We start from the raw sequence: 20748 nt of genomic DNA on the forward strand, positions 1-20748 counted from the left end.
AAATAGCATGGACATGAGACTGATGTTCCTCGCAGGTTTTGGGAAAAATGAGGATATCATCCAGATACACCAATACGAACCTGTCAAGGAATTCCCGGAGGACATCGTTAACTAATCTTGAAACATTGCGGGAGCATTAGTTAACCCAGGCGGCATGACCAAATACTCGTAGTCCCCCAATGGCATGTTTAAAACGGTCTTCCACTTGTCTCCCTGATTGATCTGGAAAAAGTGGTAAGCGTTGCGGATGTGGGGTTTTGTAAACCCAGTGGCACTGTGAAATGGCCTGAAAGCAGAGCTAATGAGGTAATAGGTACTTATTCTTGATGGTAATATCACTGAGGCCCCTGAAGTAAATGCATGGCCAGAGAGAGCCATCCTTTTTCCCCACAAAAAAGAAGTTCCAACTTGAGATGACAATCGTTGGATTATGCCTGCACCGAGGGATTCCTTAATGTACTTTTCCATAGCCGCACACTCAGGTCTAAGCAGGTTATACAGCCAGCTAGAAGGCCGGGTGGAGCCAGAGAGTAGTTCTATGGTGCTGTCCTGTGGTTTGTGAGGTGGCAGTGAAAGCGCTTTACTTTTGCTAAATACTTCCTGAAGATCATGACATTTGGTGGGGACAGAGGAGAGATCTAAAACAGTCTCAGTGTTGGTTGATGGTTCCACAGGTTCCGGTGGACGGGCGGAAACAAGGCAATTTGAATGACAGAACAGACTCTAACTGATTACCCTCTGACCTGACCAGTCTAAGTGGGGGTTATGTAATTCTAGCCAAGGAAACCCGAGTATGAGTGGTTTGTGAGGTGCATGAAAAGCAAAAAAGGTAAGTGTTTTCTTGTGATTGCCAGGGGTGACAGGCTCTGTGCGCTGAGTTATGTGAGGGGACACTCGGTTATTTAATGACTTAGTGGGAATGGGCGGATTAAGGGGGCATAGAGGGATGTTTAACTGTCTCGCTAACTCAGACTCCATGAGGTTCTAATTGAACAAGAGCCTGAAAGGTCTGGTTAACTAGAACAGAGAGTTGGAGTTGCAATCTGGGTTTTTATGTTTGTGTGAGTATCCTCCACCCTTATCCCTGAACTTTCCAGTGGGCAGACCCTGGTGTGGAATCGAAAACAGACAGGTTCATCACGAGAAGCAAGCTGATCTTTCATGGTTTGATTTAATGACTGAAAAACATACAGCGGACGGTGGTTAGCACTGTTGCCGCACAGCAAGAAGGTCCTGAGCAAAAGTCTTTACAAACTCAACCAGGAAATCATCATGCGAGCAGAAAGAAAGAGGATGAGCAGATAGGTAAGCAAGAGAAACCCGCCAGCGTCCCAGGTTTCCAGAGAAGGTTCAGGTTCTAGGTACCTGAAATGGGATGTAATTCAATTCAATTTTATTTATATAGCGCCAAATCACAACAGTCACCTCAATGCGCTTTATATTGTACAGTAGATCGTACAGTAATAGATACAGAGGAAAAACCCAACAATCATATGACCCCCTATGAGCAAACACTTTGGCGACAGTGGGAAGGAAAAACTCCCTTTTAACAGGAAGAAATTTTTGGTGTCAAAGTCAAAGCACAGATCCACCCAGTCTCTGTATTTCAGCTTATTTCCTTTATACACACATTTAACAGGAACAGTTTCAGACAGCTAGTGTTTACCTGACATTACCTGCGTACCTCACAGTTTGCAGGTAATGGGCATAATAATTACTGAACAGAGACATCCTGCTGTGAACTTTGTTGCTGTGGATCTAAAATGTAAAAATACATCTGAGAAGATTTCTAATCATGATTTTATGAGCCCCCAAAGTTTGATTCTGTTCATCTGGACTTAGCGCTCTCAGCGGGAGAAACATTTTGTCACTCATCAAGATGACTTCTTCAGGCTCAGCTGACTGCAGCTTTCCCCAATCTTATAAAGAGTACATCTGCATAATGACTCAAACCTAATGGTCAAGGAACTGACCTCCCAGCCTTATTGTTCCTTCAGTGGGCTGGTTTCAGTCATTATGCAAATGTACTTTTTATAGGGTTGGAAACCAGAAGTCAGCTGAGACTGACGAAGTCACCTGGATGAGTGACGAAATGTTTCTCCCACTGAAAGCGCTACGTCCAGATGAACAGAATCAACTTTTGGGATTTACTAACCTGGATGATTGAGCATGGATCAAGACGGGTTTTTATGAGGTATACAGTTTCTTATAATTTCTAAACCAGAAGGTTGAGGAGATGGAGCTCATGATAACTGGCTACTGCCCTTCAGCGTGCTTTATGAAATCATCCAATCAAAATAAAGTTGGCCTTTAGGGAGAGCGGGGCTTTAAAGGGGAATGAGCCAAAGCAGCTTTTAGACAGAAAATGAAATGAGAGTCCAGGATGTGATACATTATTTATAACTACATTTACAGTAATCACACATATTAGAATTAATAAAGTGACCAGCAGTACTGTAGTAAGTGTAATACTGCAGTACTCACAGGCCTGTGCCAGCAGACACTGAACTACTGTCACTAAATCAACCTGGTCTTCACTGGTTTCCATTTACATACATTGGAATAATTGTGTTTAATTTGAAATATTTTTCTTCTGTTACACTTAAATTCTTGAACATTTTTTTATTTAATTGTGCATTGTAGTGTACTCATTTGTACACATTTGATTACTTAGATTCAACATATAAAGAGATTTTATTTGATAATAAATATTATTGTTTTGTTGTTCTTGTTATTTTTTTCAGGCTGAGCAGCTGTAAGCTGTCAGAGAAAGTCTGTACAGATTTGTTGTCAGTGGTCAGCTCCCAGTCCTGTAGTCTGAGAGAGCTGGACTTGAGTACCGACAGCCTGAAGGCTTCAGCAGTAAAGCTTCTGTCTGCTGCAGTGGAGAGTCCACACGCCAAACTGAATATTCTGAGGTCTGACCGATTTGTATTCTTTTTTCTTTTGTTTGTTTGTTTTGTTTTGTTTTTAACTGAGAAAATAAATCCAGCAATTTAAACAGTAGAGGTAAACTTGATCAATTTACTGTTGTTTCGTACCACATCTGCTCAGCATAAAACAACAAGGATTCTTAAAATATAAGATTAGTTATTGCACCCTGATTACACTTTAACATCAGTCTTTGTTCATGTTTTCATTTTCAGACTCAACGTCTGTGAACTTCTAGCGGAAAACTGTGAAGCTGTGTCCTCAATGCTCAGCTCTCAGTCCTCTACTCTGACAGAGCTGGACCTGAGTATCAAAAATGTGCAGGATTCAGGAGTGAAGATTCTGTCTGCTGGACTACAAAGTTTAAACTGTAAACTAAATACTCTGAGGTCAGATCAATTGACATTTTGTTTTTTTTAAATGAACCAATTAAACATTTTATTCAAGGCTTCCGGTTCCGGCGCTCGTGGGGATGGACACCTAGTACGAGAGCTCTCGACTGAAACTTATTAAAACTGCCCCAAGTAAATTAATACACTATCTAAGTGCACATAAAGAGGAAAAAGGGGTTTAAATGATGTCCAGAAAGAACAAAATAGCTAAGAAGTTAACGTTTGAAAACGTGGAAGATGGCAATGTGCAGCTAACAGAAGGGGCTAACGTTAGCCCCTATAGGGCTAGCCGAGGCCACTCTCCCACTCCTAGCCGCGAGGATTCTGGGACAGAAGATGAGGTTGACCCAGCAAGTTTGACGCTGATACTGAAAGAACTGAGAGGCGTTGGGAAAGAGGTGAAAGAATTTCGAAAAGACACGAAAGCGCAACTGGTGGAAATAAGGGGTGAGTTGGATAAAGCCAATGCGCGGCTTAATGATGTGGAAACCAGGGTTGCAGAACACAAAGATAAGCTCCAGAACACAGACGAGATTTTGTCTGAGATACTAACAATGCAATTCAATGTTATTTATATAGCGCCAAATCACAACAAAAGTCACCTCAAGGCACTTCATAAATACAGAGAAAAACCCAACAATCACATGACCCCCTATGAACAAGCACTTTGGCGACAGTGGGAAGGAAAAACTCCCTTTTAACAGAAAGAAACCTCTGGCAGAACCAGGCTCAGGGAGGGGCGGGGCCATTTGCTGTGATTGGTTGGAGTGAGAGAAGGAAGACAGGATAAAGACATGCTGTGGAAGAGAGACAGAGGTTAATAACACATATGATTCAATGCAGAGAGGTCTGTTAACACATAGTGAGTGAGAAAGGTGACTGGAAAGGAAAAACTCAATGCATCATGGGAATCCCCGGCAGCCTACGTCTATTGCAGCATAACTAAGGGAGGATTCAGGGTCACCTGGCCCAGCCCTAACTATATGCTTTAGCAAAAAGGAAAGTTTGAAGCTGATCTTCAAAGTAGAGAGGGCGTCTGTCTCCTGAACTCAAACTGGGAGCTGCTTCCACACCCAGTCCAACATAGCCAGGCTTTCTTTGCTGCTTTGACAAAACCTCAAATCCCAGTCAGAGATGATGAGCATCATCACAGTGATGATCATTTCTCTATTAACCCAGGCTTTCTGCTTCAGGATCTGTGCACGCTCAGAAAACAAGGAGACCTTTAAACATAATTTCACTAAATGGATGGATTGAGCTCAGCCTACAGATGAACTGGTGCCAGAGATCATAAAGAACATCAAACAGTCAAATTCAACACTTTAATGGAAATATGAGATTAATCTTAAAAGTAGAGATAGTGTCTGTCTCCTGAATCCAAACTGGAAGCTGGTTCCACAGAAGAGGGGCCTGAAAACTGAAGGCTCTGCCTCCCATTCTACTTTCAAATACTCTAGGAACAACAAGTAGGCCTGCAGTGTGAGAGCGAAGTGCTCTAATGGGGTGATATGGTACTACAAGGTCATTAAGATAAGATTGGGCCTGATTATTTAAGATCTTGTATGTGAGGAGCAGGATTTTGAATTCAATTCTGGATTTAACAGGAAGCCAATGAAGGGAAGCCAATACAGGAGAAATCTGCTCTCTCTTTCTAGTCCCTGTCAGGACTCTTGCTGCAGCATTTTGGATTAGCTGAAGGCTTTTCAGGGAGTTTTTTGGACATCCTGATAATAACGAATTACAATAGTCCAGCCTGGAAGTAATAAATGCATGAACTAGTTTTTCAGCGTCACTCTGAGACAGGATATTTCTAACTTTAGAGATGTTGCGCAAATGGAAGAAAGCATGCAGGAAAAGTTTCAAACAAAACTAACATCACTGGATGCTTACTCGAGGAGGGAGTCGCTCAGACTGTACAGGGTGCCGGAGGGAGAAGAATCGGGAGCTCCATCTATGGCCCACTTTGTGGAGAAGCTACTCCGGGAGAATCTCGCCATCCCACCATCAACACCGTTACAAATTCAGAGAGCACACAGAGTGTTATCATTACTCCCTCCGGACAGCTCCCAACCCAGATCGATCCTGGTAAAATTCCTGTGCTTCACGGTTAAAGAAGAAGTGCTGAGGCTCGCTTGGCAAAAGAAAGGTTTTATGCTGAATTCCAGCAAGATCAACCTCGACCACGATTACCCCCCTGAGATCATGGCTATGAGGAAGGAGTATGCAGAGGCACGAAAGGTCCTAAAAGAGAAGAATGTACGGTTTAGGACCCTCTACTCAGCGCGCCTTAAGGTTTTTTTTGAAGAAGGAGTGAAAACCTACAACACGGTGGAGGAGGCAACGGCTGACCTGGCGAGTCGGGGCCTGCCGGTAAAGGTGATTACACCACCGGCAACCCCCAGAGAAAAACTACAAAGATGCCCGCTGTGGCGGGGAGTTGGTGGTCGGCGTCCGCGTCAGATCCGAGGAGCTGCGGGATATAGAGAGAAGCTGCAAGTATACAGACGTGAAGAGAACGAATTTAATGTTATGTATTAGCTATGGACAACATGGTGAAATATGGTTACTGTCGAGCTAAAATGGGTGGGGCTTCTCGTGCTGTGAGTGACGTCACAGTGGAAAGCCCCCTAACTCAGGGAGTAATAAGGGGTTTCCCTTCAAGTTGTGAGGGTGTCAGTGGAAGTGCTCCACTGTCAGAAGCCAGCTTAGGAGCTTTCAAGCTCCAGTTATGTTCAAATGTTTTCAGTTCATTCCTAACTTTTTTCACTTGTTACTGTTTTAAGAGGGGGTTGCCTGCTGCTATTGAGTTTATGCACTGTGGTAACTTAATATATCTTTATGGGAAGTGAGTCAGTGAAAGTAATCTCTTTTAATGTTAACGGGGTTCTGAACGTGATTAAGATGAATAAGATACTGTCCAAACTAAGGAAGGAGAAGGCCCAGATTGCATTACTTCAGGAGACACACATGAACCAAGTAGATCACTTGAGATTGAAAAGAAAGGGTTTTAAATATGTATTCTCCTCTTCCGTTAAGTCCAAACACAAGAGGGGTGTGGCTACACTTATCTCTGGTACACTTAACTATGAACATATCTAAGAACTCTGTGACGAGGAAGGCAGATTGGTTAGAATAACAGAATGGATAGAGGGGTCTGAAATCACAATTTTAAATGTTTATGCTCCCCCCGGGAGCGATTGGCTATTCTATAGGAATAGGTTTGATTTATTGGTGGATTCTCAGGGGATAGTTGTCTGTGGGGGGGTTTTAACTTTAGACTTGACCCTAAACTAGACTCCTCCTCCCCAACCAACCAGGTAACAGCACTTACTAGAAAAGTCAATTCCTATATGGTAGAGATGGGGATAATAGATGTATGGAGGGACCGCTATGCATCTACCAGAAATTTCACTCATTACTCTGGTTCCTTTAAAGTGTATGCAAGGCTGGACTACTTTTTTATGTTTAAAGTTGATAGGTTTAGGGTCAAAGACTGTGACATATTAACAAGAGATCTATCTGACCACAGTCCTATCTCTCTATCTTTGCAGGTGGCTAGGAAAAAATGTACCACACTGTGGAAATTGTTATCGCACCTTAATGATCCTGCCATAGTTTCCAAATTAAAGGTAGACATTAAAGAATTTCTAGATGTTAATGACACAGGAGCGGTATCTCCAGCTATTCTTTGGGATACTGTGGGATCTGTGGGATACACAAAATGCTAAAAATCTTCAGGTGGGTTGCTTTCGACTCGGATTTTATTCCAAACAGACACGACTCTAACTTTGAAGCATGGATATCCTATGGCCTTACGACATTCCTCTCTCTTACTCATAGAAATATTGTGCTCAGATTTGAGGCCTTACGGGACGATCACAACCTGACAAAATACAACTTTCATAGAAACTTACAGCTGAGATCATATATTGATCATGAATGCAAACTGTCCGACTTCAATGATGCTGAGTCGCATTTTTTCCTCATCCTGAAAAATGCCACAACCATGACCCCTACTAAATCTATTTCTAAACTATACAAAGCCCTCTCTAGTGCCAGCAAGGATAATACTTTATACACTAAGGATAAATGGGAAAGGGAATCAGGGATTGCTATTTCTGTGGGGGAGTGGGAAAATGTTTTGTACTGCCAGTGGTCCACGTCCAGTTCTATGAGCTGGAAGGAACATGGCTGGAAGAATATTATTAGGTACTTCAAGACTCCATATCAGGAGAGGTACAAAGGGACTTATATGCAATGCTGGAGACAATGCGGCTCGACTGTTGCTAACCATTTTCATGTCTTTTGGGACTGTCTGTCACGAGCTGAAAGCAGGGACTCAAGCGCAGAGCAGGTTGATGTCTCAGAACACGATTTATTTACACACCCGTGCAATAATATATACAGTGACGGGAAATTCAGGGTTCCAGGGGATTAGGGGAAGGCTCTCTCTCTCTCACGCTCGCTCACGTCCTCACACACGTTCGTACCGCGGGGAGGTCACAGGTCCGGGAAGATAAGCTGGAACAGGGAAAGGGAGACATCAATCACAAATCACGAAGGCATAAAGGTGTAAGACCACGGGAGCTGGAAAGGTAGACTAACGTCAGTAGCGCAATCATCCCGCGATGAGAGGATCTGGGGAGAGGGTTTTTACTAGACAGATCGCCCACCAGCACCCTCTCAATCACTGGCGAGCGCGCCCTTTTGCCAGCGTCGGGCACGAGGAGACAGAGTGACCCTTACGGCCACAATAGACGCACTCACCGGCGGCCAGACGGCGCTGGCGCTCTGCAGGCGTTAGCCGCGAGTGTCCAAGCTGCATGGGCTCCTCCTCATCACCGGCGTCAGAGTCGCGCGGCCCGCGGCCGGCTGGAGAGGCCCCGTGATAATCCAGTGATTCCTGTCCCGTCCGTGTGTGCGCGCTCCGGTGTGCACGTACTCTGTCATCCAGCCGAACGCACAGGGTCATAAGCGCGTCTAGGGAAGAAGGCAGTTCACGAAGCATCAGTTCTTTCTTTATGTCTTCGTTAACATTAGAAAGCAAAGTACTTTTTAAAGCCTCCTCCCCCCACTCTGTCTGTTCAGCTAAGGTGAAGAAGTCAATAGAGAAATCAGCCAAACTCCGCTTGCCTTGTTTGAGCGCGAGCAGGCGCTGGCCGGCTGTGAGCGTGGTGGATTTTCTATCGAAGACGCCTTTGAACTTATCCAAAAAGTCAGAATACGTTATGTCAGGGTTGGCGTGAAGCACAGCTTGAGCCCAAATCAGAGCCCGATCCTGGAGTAGTTGAACTATATATGCAATCTTAGCACCATCGTTAGAAAAAGCTTGCGGTTGCTGACGAAACTGAAGGGCACATTGAGTGAGGAAGCCAGCACATTTATCAATTTCTCCGGAGAAAGCTTTCGGTGTGGGTAGAAATCTGTTAGCTTGGGAAGGTGAAGAAGCAGGAGGTGTGGCACTTACTGCTGAGGCCGAGGCTTCCTGGAGAGGAGCGGCGGCAGGTGGAATTGCCGGCAGGGGTGTTCGTTGGGCCACAGCCTGCGTGAGAGCAGCGAGCTCGCCACGGAGATGAACAAACATCTGTTCGTGTCGCTCCAGCATTGTGGCCAGGGTGGCGAGAGTGGGAGTGGAGGCCGCCGAGTCTGCTGAGTCCATTTCCTGGCGGGATGATTCTGTCACGAGCTGAAAGCAGGGACTCAAGCGCAGAGCAGGTTGATGTCTCAGAACACGATTTATTTACACACCCGTGCAATAATATATACAGTGACGGGAAATTCAGGGTTCCAGGGGATTAGGGGAAGGCTCTCTCTCTCTCACGCTCGCTCACGTCCTCACACACGTTCGTACCGCGGGGAGGTCACAGGTCCGGGAAGATAAGCTGGAACAGGGAAAGGGAGACATCAATCACAAATCACGAAGGCATAAAGGTGTAAGACCACGGGAGCTGGAAAGGTAGACTAACGTCAGTAGCGCAATCATCCCGCGATGAGAGGATCTGTGACCCAGCCTCAAATAGAAGACGGATAATCAGCTGATCGCCAACAGCTGTGAGAGCCAAGGGCGGGAGCCAGCTGTGAGCTCCGCCCAGGCAGAGAGATAGGGGGAGAAAGAGAGAAAAAACACAAGTGTAGCCTTGTGAGGCCGGCTGGGCAGGCACGGGGACCATGACAGTACCCCCCCCTCAACGGGAGCCTCCCGGTGACCCACCAGGCTTACCTGGATGCCTGCGATGGAAGTCCCGAAGCATATTCCCGTCCAGAATAGCCGCCCGAGGCACCCAGGAACGTTCCTCTAGCCCGTAGCCCTCCCAATCCACCAGGTACTGAAAACCCCTGCCGCGGCGCCGGGAGTCCATGATGCGGGAGATGTCATAGACCAGCTGACCACCCACAAGCCGGGGGGGCGGCGGGGGCCTGGCAGGAGGACACAGCGGGCTGGAGAGCACCGGCTTGACCTGGGACACATGGAAAACATTGTGAATCCGCATGGTACGAGGCAGCTTGAGGCGAACGGACACAGGGTTGACAATGGAGTCTATGGGAAAGGGGCCAATGAACTGAGGTGACAGCTTCTTAGACTCCGTCCGCAACGGCACAAAACGGGTAGACAGCCATACCTGTTGACCGATGGAGTATTCAGGGGCCGGCGTCCGGTGACGGTCAGCGAGGGCTTTGTTGCGCTCCTTAGTGCGGAGTAGAGCGGCCCGAGTAGCACGCCAGGCCCGGCGGCACCTGCGGAGGTGAGCCTGAACAGAGGGGACAGAGTGCGCACCTTCGATAGCTGGGAGCAGGGGTGGTTGGTAGCCCAGGGATGCCTCAAAGGGTGACCTGCCCGTGGCGGCGGAGGTGTGGCTGTTGTGGGCGTACTCGATCCATGGCAGCTGTTCACTCCAGGTCGATTGATTGTGGGAGGCAACACACCGGAGGGCAGCTTCCAACTCCTGGTTAGCCCGTTCGGACTGTCCGTTGCTCTGTGGGTGGAAACCAGAAGAGAGGCTGACCTTGGCCCCCAATGCGGTGCAAAACTCCTTCCATACTCGGGAAGTGAACTGTGGTCCCCTGTCCGAGACAATGTCCTCGGGGATCCCATGGAGCCTGAACACATGTGAGGCGAGGAGCCGAGCCGTCTCCAGAGCCGTAGGGAGTTTAGGAAGGGCGACAAAGTGTGCGGCCTTAGAGAAACGGTCGATGATAGTTAGTATGGCGGTGTAACCTGCAGAAGGAGGCAGTCCAGTGATGAAGTCCAGCGCGATGTGTGACCATGGTCGAGCCGGCGTAGGGAGAGGTAGAAGATGGCCCGACGGAGGTTGGTTTGACCGCTTGTTCTGGGCGCAGGCGGGGCAGGCGGTCACAAACTCCCTGGCATCCCTCGCCATGGTGGGCCACCAGAAGTAGCGTCGAAGGAAGGACAGGGTACGGAAGACCCCGGGGTGGCATGAGAAACGGGCAGTGTGAGCCCACTGGAGTACCTGGGAGCGGACCGCCGAAGGGACGAAGAGGCGGCCCGTTGGGCCGGTCCCAGGATCCGGTTCAGTCTCTTGTGCCTCCTGAATGAGGGATTCAATCTCCCAGGAAACGGCTCCAACCACCCAGGCCGCCGGCAGAACTGGTTCGGGTACCGACTCCTCCTCCGTGGTGGAAAACTGCCGGGACAGGGCATCCGGTTTCACGTTGCGAGATCCGGGCCTGTAGGTGATGGTGAAATCAAAGCGAGCGAAGAACAATGCCCACCTGGCTTGCCGAGAACTGAGGCGTCTGGCCGAACGGATGTACTCCAGGTTCTTGTGATCCGTCCAAACAATGAATGGGTGAGCAGCCCCCTCCAGCCAATGTCTCCATTCCTCCAAGGCGAGTTTTATGGCCAAGAGTTCCCGATCCCCGACGTTGTAATTGCTTTCTGCGGGTGAGAGACGGCGAGAGAAGAAAGCACATGGGTGAAGCTTACCGTCCTCCTGTTGTGAGAGAACCGCCCCCACCCCGGAGTCAGAAGCGTCGACCTCCACCACGAACTGCCTTGTGAGGTCCGGCTGCCGGAGGATGGGCGCTGAGGAAAACCTCTCCTTGAGCTGGACGAAGGCTCGCTGAGCGGCAGGGTCCCACAGAAAAGGAACCTTCGGAGAGGTGAGTCTAGTGAGAGGGAGAGAGATCTTACTGAAATCGCGAATGCGAATGCAACAATGTCGGACTCTGTAGTTTTCTCTGGTCCCCTCCCCAATCAGACCAGGAGTGACATGTTTAGCCGCATGTTCTCCTTAAATTGCTGGCTGTCTGAGTGGTGTCCCAGAAACGATGTGGGCTTCATAGATAATTGGCAAACCTTCTGGAGGAAACCTGGTCTTGTTAGGAGAGACGGCATCCATCCCACTTTGGATGGAGCAGCTCTCATTTCTAGAAATATGGACAAATTTATTAAACCCCCCAAAATATGACTATCCAGAGTTGGGACCAGGAAGCAGAGTTGCAGTCTTACACGCTTCTCTGCAGCTTCTCTCCTCCTGCTACCCCCCCAAAAACCCATCTCCATAGAGACTGTGTCAGCTTCCAAAAAGACAAAAAACAAACTAAAAACCAGCAACAAACAACTTAAACATAAACAATCACAAAGAAAGAACAATACAGTATCCACATCTGAACCAAAGAGTAAAACAGTGAAATGTGGATTATTAAATATTAGGTCTCTCTCCTCCAAGTCTCTGTTAGTACATGACTTAATAATTGATCAACAAATTGATTTACTCTGCCTTACAGAAACCTGGTTGCAGCAGGATGATTATGTTAGTTTAAATGAATCAACACCCCCGAGCCATTCTAACTACCAGAAATCTCGAAGCACAGGCCGAGGGGGCGGTGTGGCAGCAATTTTTCACACCAGCCTATTAATCAATGAAAGACCAAGACAGACTTTTAATTCATTTGAAAGCCTGATGCTTAACATTGTCCACCCCAGCTGTGAAACTCAGAAACCAGTCTTACTTGTTATCATCTATCGTCCACCTGGGCCTTACACAGAGTTTCTGTCTGATTTCTCAGACTTTATATCTAATTTAGTTCTGAGCTCAGATAAAATAATTATTGTGGGTGATTTTAACATCCATGTAGATGCTAAAAATGACAGCCTCAACATGGCATTTAATCTGTTATTAGACTCAATTGGTTTCTCTCAAAATGTAAAAGAACCCACCCACCACTTTAATCACACTCTAGATCTTGTTTTAACATATGGCATCGAACCTGAACATTTAACAGTGTTTCCTGAAAACCCTCTCCTGTCTGATCATTTCCTGATAACATTTACTTTTACAATAATTGATTACACAGCGGTGAAGAGTAGACTTTATCAAAGTAGATGTCTTTCTGAAAGCACTGTAACTAAGTTTAAGAATATAATCCACCCACTGTTATCATCTCCAATGCCCTGTACCAACACAGAGCAAAGCAGCTATCTGAACGCTACCCCAACAGAGGTCGATTATCTTGTTAATAATTTCACCTCCTCACTACGTACGACTCTGGATACTGTAGCTCCTGTGAAAACTAAGGCCTCAAATCAGAAGTACCTGACTCCGTGGTATAATTCTGAAACACGTACCCTAAAGCAGATGACTCGTAATCTGGAGAGGAAATGGCGTGTCACAAATCTAGAGGATCATCATTTAGCCTGGAGAAATAGTTTGCTGCTTTATAAGAAAGCCCTCTGCAAAGCCAGAACATCTTACTATTCATCACTGATTGAAGAAAATAAGAACAACCCTAGGTTTCTCTTCAGCACTGTAGCCAGGCTGACAAAAAGTCAGAGCTCTTTTGAGCCAACCATCCCTTTAACGTTAACTAGTAATGACTTCATGAACTTCTTCACAAATAAAATTTTTATCATTAGAGAAAAAATTACCAATAATCATCCCACAGATGTAATATTATCTACAGCTACTCTTAGTACCATTGATATTAAGTTAGACTCTTTTTCTCCAATTGATCTTTCTGAGTTAACTTCAATAATTACTTCCTCCAAACCATCAACGTGTCTTTTAGACCCCATTCCTACAAAACTGCTCAAAGAAGTCCTGCCATTAATTAATTCTTCGATCTTAAATATGATCAACCTATCTCTAATAATCGGCTATGTACCACAGGCCTTCAAGCTGGCTGTAGTTAAACCTTTACTCAAAAAGCCATCTCTAGACCCAGCAGTCTTAGCTAATTATAGGCCAATCTCCAACCTTCCTTTCATATCAAAAATCCTTGAAAGAGTAGTTGTCAAACAGCTAACAGATCATCTGCAGAGGAATGGTTTATTTGAAGAGTTTCAGTCAGGTTTCAGAGCTCAGCACAGCACAGAAACAGCTTTAGTGAAGGTTACAAATGATCTTCTTATGGCCTCTGACAGTGGACTCATCTCTGTGCTTGTCCTGCTAGACCTCAGTGCAGCGTTCGATACTGTTGATCATAATATCCTATTAGAGCGATTAGAACATGCTGTAGGTATTACAAGTACTGCGCTGCAGTGGTTTGTATCATATCTATCTAATAGACTCCAATTCGTGCATGTAAATGGAGAGTCCTCTTCACACACTGAGGTTAATTATGGAGTTCCACAGGGTTCAGTGCTAGGACCAATTCTGTTTACATTATACATGCTTCCCTTAGGCAGTATCATTAGAAGACATAGCATACATTTTCACTGCTATGCAGATGACACCCAGCTCTATCTGTCCATGAAGCCAGATAACACACACCAATTAGTTAAACTGCAGGAATGTCTTAAAGACATAAAGACCTGGATGGCCGCTAACTTTCTGCTTCTTAATTCAGATAAAACTGAGGTTATTGTACTCGGCCCTGAAAATCTTAGAAATATGGTATCTAATCAGATTCTTACTCTGGATGGCATTACCTTGGCCTCCAGTAACGCGGTGAGGAACCTTGGAGTCATTTTTGACCAGGACATGTCCTTCAACGCACATATTAAACAAATATGTAAGACTGCTTTCTTCCATTTGCGCAACATCTCTAAAATTAGAAATATCCTGTCTCAGAGTGACGCTGAAAAACTAGTTCATGCATTTATTACTTCCAGGCTGGACTACTGTAATTCATTATTATCAGGATGTCCAAAAAACTCACTGAAAAGCCTTCAGCTAATCCAAAATGCTGCAGCAAGAGTCCTGACAGGGACTAGAAAGAGAGAGCATATTTCTCCTGTTTTGGCTTCCCTTCATTGGCTTCCTGTTAAATCCAGAATTGAATTCAAAATCCTGCTCCTCACATACAAGGTCTTAAATAATCAGGCCCCATCTTATCTTAATGACCTTGTAGTACCATATCACCCTATTAGAGCGCTCCGCTCTCGCTCTGCAGGCCTACTTGTTGTTCCTAGAGTATTTAAAAGTAGAATGGGAGGGAGAGCCTTCAGTTTTCAGGCCCCTCTTCTGTGGAACCAGCTTCCAGTTTGGATTCGGGAGACAGACACTATCTCTACTTTTAAGATTAGGCTTAAAACTTTCCTTTTTTCTAAAGCATATAGTTAGGGCTGGACCAGGTGACCCTGAATCCTCCCTTTGTTATGCTGCAATAGATGTAGGCTGCCGGGGGATTCCCATGATGCATTGAGTTTTTCCTTTCCAGTCACCTTTCTCACTCACTATGTATTAATAGACCTCTCTGCATTGAATCATATCTGTTATTAACCTCTGTCTCTCTTCCACAGCATGTCTTTATCCTGTCTTCCTTCTCTCACCCCAACCGGTCGCAGCAGATGGCCGCCCCTCCCTGAGCCTGGTTCTGCCGGAGGTTTCTTCCTGTTAAAAGGGAGTTTTTCCTTCCCACTGTCGCCAAAGTGCTTGCTCATAGGGGGTCATATGATTGTTGGGTTTTTCTCTGTATCTATGAAGCGCCTTGAGGCGACTTTTGTTGTGATTTGGCGCTATATAAATAAAATTGAATTGAATTGAATTGAATTGAATTGAATTGAATGAACCTCCTGTAGAAATTAGCGAATCCCAGAAAACGTTGCAGTTGGCGGCGATTAGGAGGGACTGGCCATTCAACCACCGCACGCACCTTCCCAGGGTCGGTACGTAGACTTCCGTTCTCAACTATATAGCCCAGGAAAGCCACCGCAGGCGCGTGGAACACACACTTCTCCCCCTTCACAAACAGCCGGTTCTCCAAGAGGCGTTGCAGGACCTGTCTCACATGCACCTGATGCTCCGCGAGTGACTTAGAAAAAATGAGGATATCATCCAAGTACACAAAGACACAGCGATTAACAAAGTCACGAAGCACCTCGTTCACCATGGTCTGAAAAACAGCGGGAGCGTTGGTGAGGCCGAAGGGCATAACAAGGTACTCAAAGTGCCCCTGGTGAGTATTGAAGGCCGTCTTCCACTCATCCCCCTCCCGGATGCGAACCAGGTGGTAGGCGTTGCGCAGGTCCAGCTTAGAAAAAACAGTCATGTCCTGGAGCAGCTCAAAAGCAGAGGAAAGCAGCGGCAAAGGATACTTGTTCTTGACAGTGATCAGGTTAAGGCCGCGAAAGTCGATACACGGGCGCAACGAACCGTCCTTCTTGTCCACGAAGAAGAACCCAGCCGCAACCGGGGAGGAGGAGGGACGGATCAAGCCCGTAGCGAGCGACTCAGAGATGTAACGCTCCATAGCGACCCGCTCCGGCTGGGAGAGGCTGTACAGGCGGCTAGACGGCAACGGAGCCCCCGGAAGGAGATCGATAGCGCAGTCATACGGGCGGTGGGGGGGAAGGGACCGCGCCCGATCCTTGCAGAACACGCCACGCAAGTCATGATAGACCCGCGGAACCGCCGAAAGATCTGGGGGGTCGGACGGCGAACCAGAGGGCAGAAGCGGAACGGGCGCCGTGGCCGCCCGAAGGCAGGACATGTGACAATTAACACTCCAACCCAGGACGTCACCCTTCTCCCAGTCAATGTGCGGGTTATGGAGCACAAGCCAGGGGTGACCGAGAACCAGCGGAGTGAGTGGAGCCGTGAATGCAAAAAAACAAATCCTCTCCGTGTGATTGCCCGAGAGAGACAACGAAAGGAATTCCGAGACATGAGTGATATCGGGCAGGCGGTGACCAGAGAGCGCGTGCACGCGGAGAGGGCGTGACAAGGGCTCCAAAGCGATGTTCAGCTTGGCGGCGAGCGAGGTGTCAATAAAGTTCTGCTCAGCCCCAGAGTCAATGAGTACTGAAAGCGAGTGAAAAACAGATTGTACTTGAAGTTTGGCCGGTAAGAGAAGTCTGGGGAGAGGGTTTTTACTAGACAGATCGCCCACCAGCACCCTCTCAATCACTGGCGAGCGCGCCCTTTTGCCAGCGTCGGGCACGAGGAGACAGAGTGACCCTTACGGCCACAATAGACGCACTCACCGGCGGCCAGACGGCGCTGGCGCTCTGCAGGCGTTAGCCGCGAGTGTCCAAGCTGCATGGGCTCCTCCTCATCACCGGCGTCAGAGTCGCGCGGCCCGCGGCCGGCTGGAGAGGCCCCGTGATAATCCAGTGATTCCTGTCCCGTCCGTGTGTGCGCGCTCCGGTGTGCACGTACTCTGTCATCCAGCCGAACGCACAGGGTCATAAGCGCGTCTAGGGAAGAAGGCAGTTCACGAAGCATCAGTTCTTTCTTTATGTCTTCGTTAACATTAGAAAGCAAAGTACTTTTTAAAGCCTCCTCCCCCCACTCTGTCTGTTCAGCTAAGGTGAAGAAGTCAATAGAGAAATCAGCCAAACTCCGCTTGCCTTGTTTGAGCGCGAGCAGGCGCTGGCCGGCTGTGAGCGTGGTGGATTTTCTATCGAAGACGCCTTTGAACTTATCCAAAAAGTCAGAATACGTTATGTCAGGGTTGGCGTGAAGCACAGCTTGAGCCCAAATCAGAGCCCGATCCTGGAGTAGTTGAACTATATATGCAATCTTAGCACCATCGTTAGAAAAAGCTTGCGGTTGCTGACGAAACTGAAGGGCACATTGAGTGAGGAAGCCAGCACATTTATCAATTTCTCCGGAGAAAGCTTTCGGTGTGGGTAGAAATCTGTTAGCTTGGGAAGGTGAAGAAGCAGGAGGTGTGGCACTTACTGCTGAGGCCGAGGCTTCCTGGAGAGGAGCGGCGGCAGGTGGAATTGCCGGCAGGGGTGTTCGTTGGGCCACAGCCTGCGTGAGAGCAGCGAGCTCGCCACGGAGATGAACAAACATCTGTTCGTGTCGCTCCAGCATTGCGGCCAGGGTGGCGAGAGTGGGAGTGGAGGCCGCCGAGTCTGCTGAGTCCATTTCCTGGCGGGATGATTCTGTCACGAGCTGAAAGCAGGGACTCAAGCGCAGAGCAGGTTGATGTCTCAGAACACGATTTATTTACACACCCGTGCAATAATATATACAGTGACGGGAAATTCAGGGTTCCAGGGGATTAGGGGAAGGCTCTCTCTCTCTCACGCTCGCTCACGTCCTCACACACGTTCGTACCGCGGGGAGGTCACAGGTCCGGGAAGATAAGCTGGAACAGGGAAAGGGAGACATCAATCACAAATCACGAAGGCATAAAGGTGTAAGACCACGGGAGCTGGAAAGGTAGACTAACGTCAGTAGCGCAATCATCCCGCGATGAGAGGATCTGTGACCCAGCCTCAAATAGAAGACGGATAATCAGCTGATCGCCAACAGCTGTGAGAGCCAAGGGCGGGAGCCAGCTGTGAGCTCCGCCCAGGCAGAGAGATAGGGGGAGAAAGAGAGAAAAAACACAAGTGTAGCCTTGTGAGGCCGGCTGGGCAGGCACGGGGACCATGACACTGTCCCAAGTTAAAAAACGTTCAGGTCTCCTTAAGTGCAGTCTTTAACGTTCAAATACCTTTAGATTTTAAGGTTTTATACATGGGTTTGGTCCCCTTTCTGGAATGTAGGAGTGAGATTAAGTTGGTGCAATTACTCTTGGTGGCAAGTAAAAAAACAATTACTAGAAGATGGTTAAGCCCAGCCCAGCCTACCCTAGACGACTGGTTTGGGATCATTTTAGAGATATTTAGGATGGAAAAACTTACATATCTGTTAAGAAATCAAAAAGCCAAATTCTACCAAATTTGGAACAATTGGATCCAATTCATCACCCCCACGAGGGCTGACTTCACTTGATCTCACTATTACTTGGTTGTTTTTTGTTTGTTTGTTTTTTACATTTACTTCTATTACTATTGCTTGTTTATTTACTTATTTCTTCACAATGATTGCAGCATGGGCACCCCTCCCAGTTTGTGTTTATAGTTCCATGTAATGTGTTCTATATATCTACTTTGGGAGAGCATGCGAGCAACTGTCCTAGTAATAGCTAGTGGAGGTTAATATGCACCCGCTGATCACTTTGTTTATCATTTGCTCTCCTGGACTTAATCTAAAACCTGGAAGGACTTTGTTCCCATGTTATTCATATACTGCTATGCAGATGGTTTTTTCTTGTCCAATCCAAATAAAGATATAATTAAAAAAAAAACATTCTATTCAAGTTCATCCATATGATGTTGTATCTTAGTATGTTAAGGTTTCATCAAAAATAAAAAGATGGCATGTAATATAATAACAAACTTTACATAAGTATTATAGATTATCTTTTGTTTTTCAGACTGGGTGGCTGTAACCTGTCAGAGAGAAGCTGTGAAGCTCTGTGCTCAGTCCTCAGCTCCCAGTCCTCCAGTCTGAGAGAGCTGGACCTGAGTAACTCTGACCTGCAGGATTCAGGAGTGAAGCTTCTGTCTGCTGGACTAAAGAGTTCACAGTGTGCAGTGGAAACTCTCAGGTCAGGATTCAAACGTTAACACATATGATCATTTAAAATGTGAATTATATTATTGATTGACTTATCTATAGAGCTTTTAGCTAAACTTATATTTATATTTGAGTGGATTATTAGACTGAATTACTGTGTAAAATTTGTCACAGTCATACGATTTTGTTTATTTATTTATTTTTTTAATTCATGTACTGGCCATTTTACATAAATTTGGCTAATCTTCTACAATATATACATTTGATTTCGTTAGGAACAAAATGTTCAAATTACATATTTTGCTGGATATTGGGTATTAATGAAATTATTATGTCTTTAATGACACCACATTTCCATATGTAGGAGGTTACTGGTGGTATTGTTTCAGTGTCTGAGTTTTCCTTGCAAAGAAACATCTGGAATTTAACAATACATATTTTAAAGCTGTTTTCTCCAAAGGGATTTGTATTAGTGATGGTAAATTTGATTCTTTTTACCGAATCGAGTTTAAATGAGTCACTCACCAAAATGAATCGGGTTTTTTAAGTCATTTGAGTCTCTGAGTCAGTTGCCCAGAGAGTGCCAAAAATGTACTTTTTCTCTCAAACTTAATTTGTTTTTATTTTTATGTAAATCCTACTGCTACGATGAGTGACTGAAAAATAAAAACAACTATTTTATAGAGCAAAAAAGAATAAGATTTCTAAATTGGACATTTATTTTTGTTTATGTTATTAGTATTTCCTCTTTATCATCTTTGCACAAAAACAAAGTGTAGACTGAATGTTATATTGCATCAGTCAGACTATCAGGCTTCATCTCAGATGAAGGAGTGACTCTTCCGTGGTAACAAACTGTGAGTTTCAGCAGCTGAGAGGCAGGAGGGAAGGGTGAGTGAGTGGTCTTGATGCATTCTCAGTCTAGACTAGACTAGAAAGAGGGGCGCTGCTCTTGTGGCGACCAGCAGGTTGTCTCTCTCTGTCAGTGTCAGTGTTTTAACTTATTTTATTTCATTCTTTTATTCCTTTATATATATATTTTTTTGCCTGAGGAAATTCTATAGCATCGGCTTGTGCTTTGTGGAACTTCTTTTAACGAAGATGGGTTTTTTATTTCGCATGATTTTATTGGCAATCCTGACGGTTGTTTGGAGTCATTCCTTTACCATCAATAATCCTGGCTAATGTGCAGTCTCTGAGGAGTAAATTGGATGAACTGCATTTGAATGTCGCACACTTGCGTGGCTACAGGGATACATGTCTAATGGCATTCACAGAGACTTGGCTCAAGGACTCTGACCCTGATTGTTCTCTGGAACTAAATGGCTTCGGGTTTCCCATACGTTTGGATCGAGACCCCGGAGCTACCCAGAAATCTCAAGGAGGAGTGTGTTTGTATATAAATCAGAAATGGTGTAAAAATGTGACCGTTCGTAGACAAGTGTGTCTGCCTGACATTGAGCTCCTCTCTGTGTCTTTGAGGCCGTTTTATCTGCCGAGGGAATTCCCACAGATCAACGTCACCATTGTTTACATCCACCCTAAAGCGAATCCTAAGAATGCGACTGACACCATCTCCATTTTTTTCCTAATAACAAACCATGGTCTTCAAAAGGTCTTATGAGGCTGATTCATGAAAGGAAAAAAGCTTTTATTGAAGG

General features: G+C 46.1%; 1 protein-coding gene across 1 annotated transcript; it reads left to right on the forward strand.

Moving 5' to 3' along the window:
* The first annotated feature begins 7 nt into the window (after window positions 1–7).
* On the forward strand, window positions 8–19621 carry LOC146679719 (uncharacterized). The gene is made up of 4 exons (XM_085450420.1): window positions 8–106; window positions 2644–2918; window positions 3147–3320; window positions 18945–19621. The coding sequence occupies exons 1-4, from the start codon at window positions 8–10 to the stop codon at window positions 19135–19137; spliced, it is 741 nt and encodes a 246-aa protein (XP_085306546.1). The 3' UTR covers window positions 19138–19621.
* The last annotated feature ends 1127 nt before the right edge of the window (window positions 19622–20748 follow it).

The sequence above is a fragment of the Copadichromis virginalis genome, unplaced genomic scaffold (genome assembly GCF_057382275.1).
Source record: "Copadichromis virginalis isolate Kocher_CV1m ecotype Utaka unplaced genomic scaffold, C_Virginalis_male_GT1.1 unmapped_scaffold_1, whole genome shotgun sequence".
In the NCBI taxonomy this organism is placed as follows: domain Eukaryota; kingdom Metazoa; phylum Chordata; class Actinopteri; order Cichliformes; family Cichlidae; genus Copadichromis; species Copadichromis virginalis.

Bases quoted from the DNA above. Each gene is read 5' to 3' on its own strand.
- LOC146679719 (XM_085450420.1), top strand. From the start codon at position 8: ATGGACATGAGACTGATGTTCCTCGCAGGTTTTGGGAAAAATGAGGAT. The intron at 107-2,643 runs GTTAACTAATCT...TGTGCATTGTAG, and splicing joins AGGAATTCCCGGAGGACATC to TGTACTCATTTGTACACATT. The intron at 3,321-18,944 runs GTCAGATCAATT...TTTGTTTTTCAG, and splicing joins TGTAAACTAAATACTCTGAG to ACTGGGTGGCTGTAACCTGT.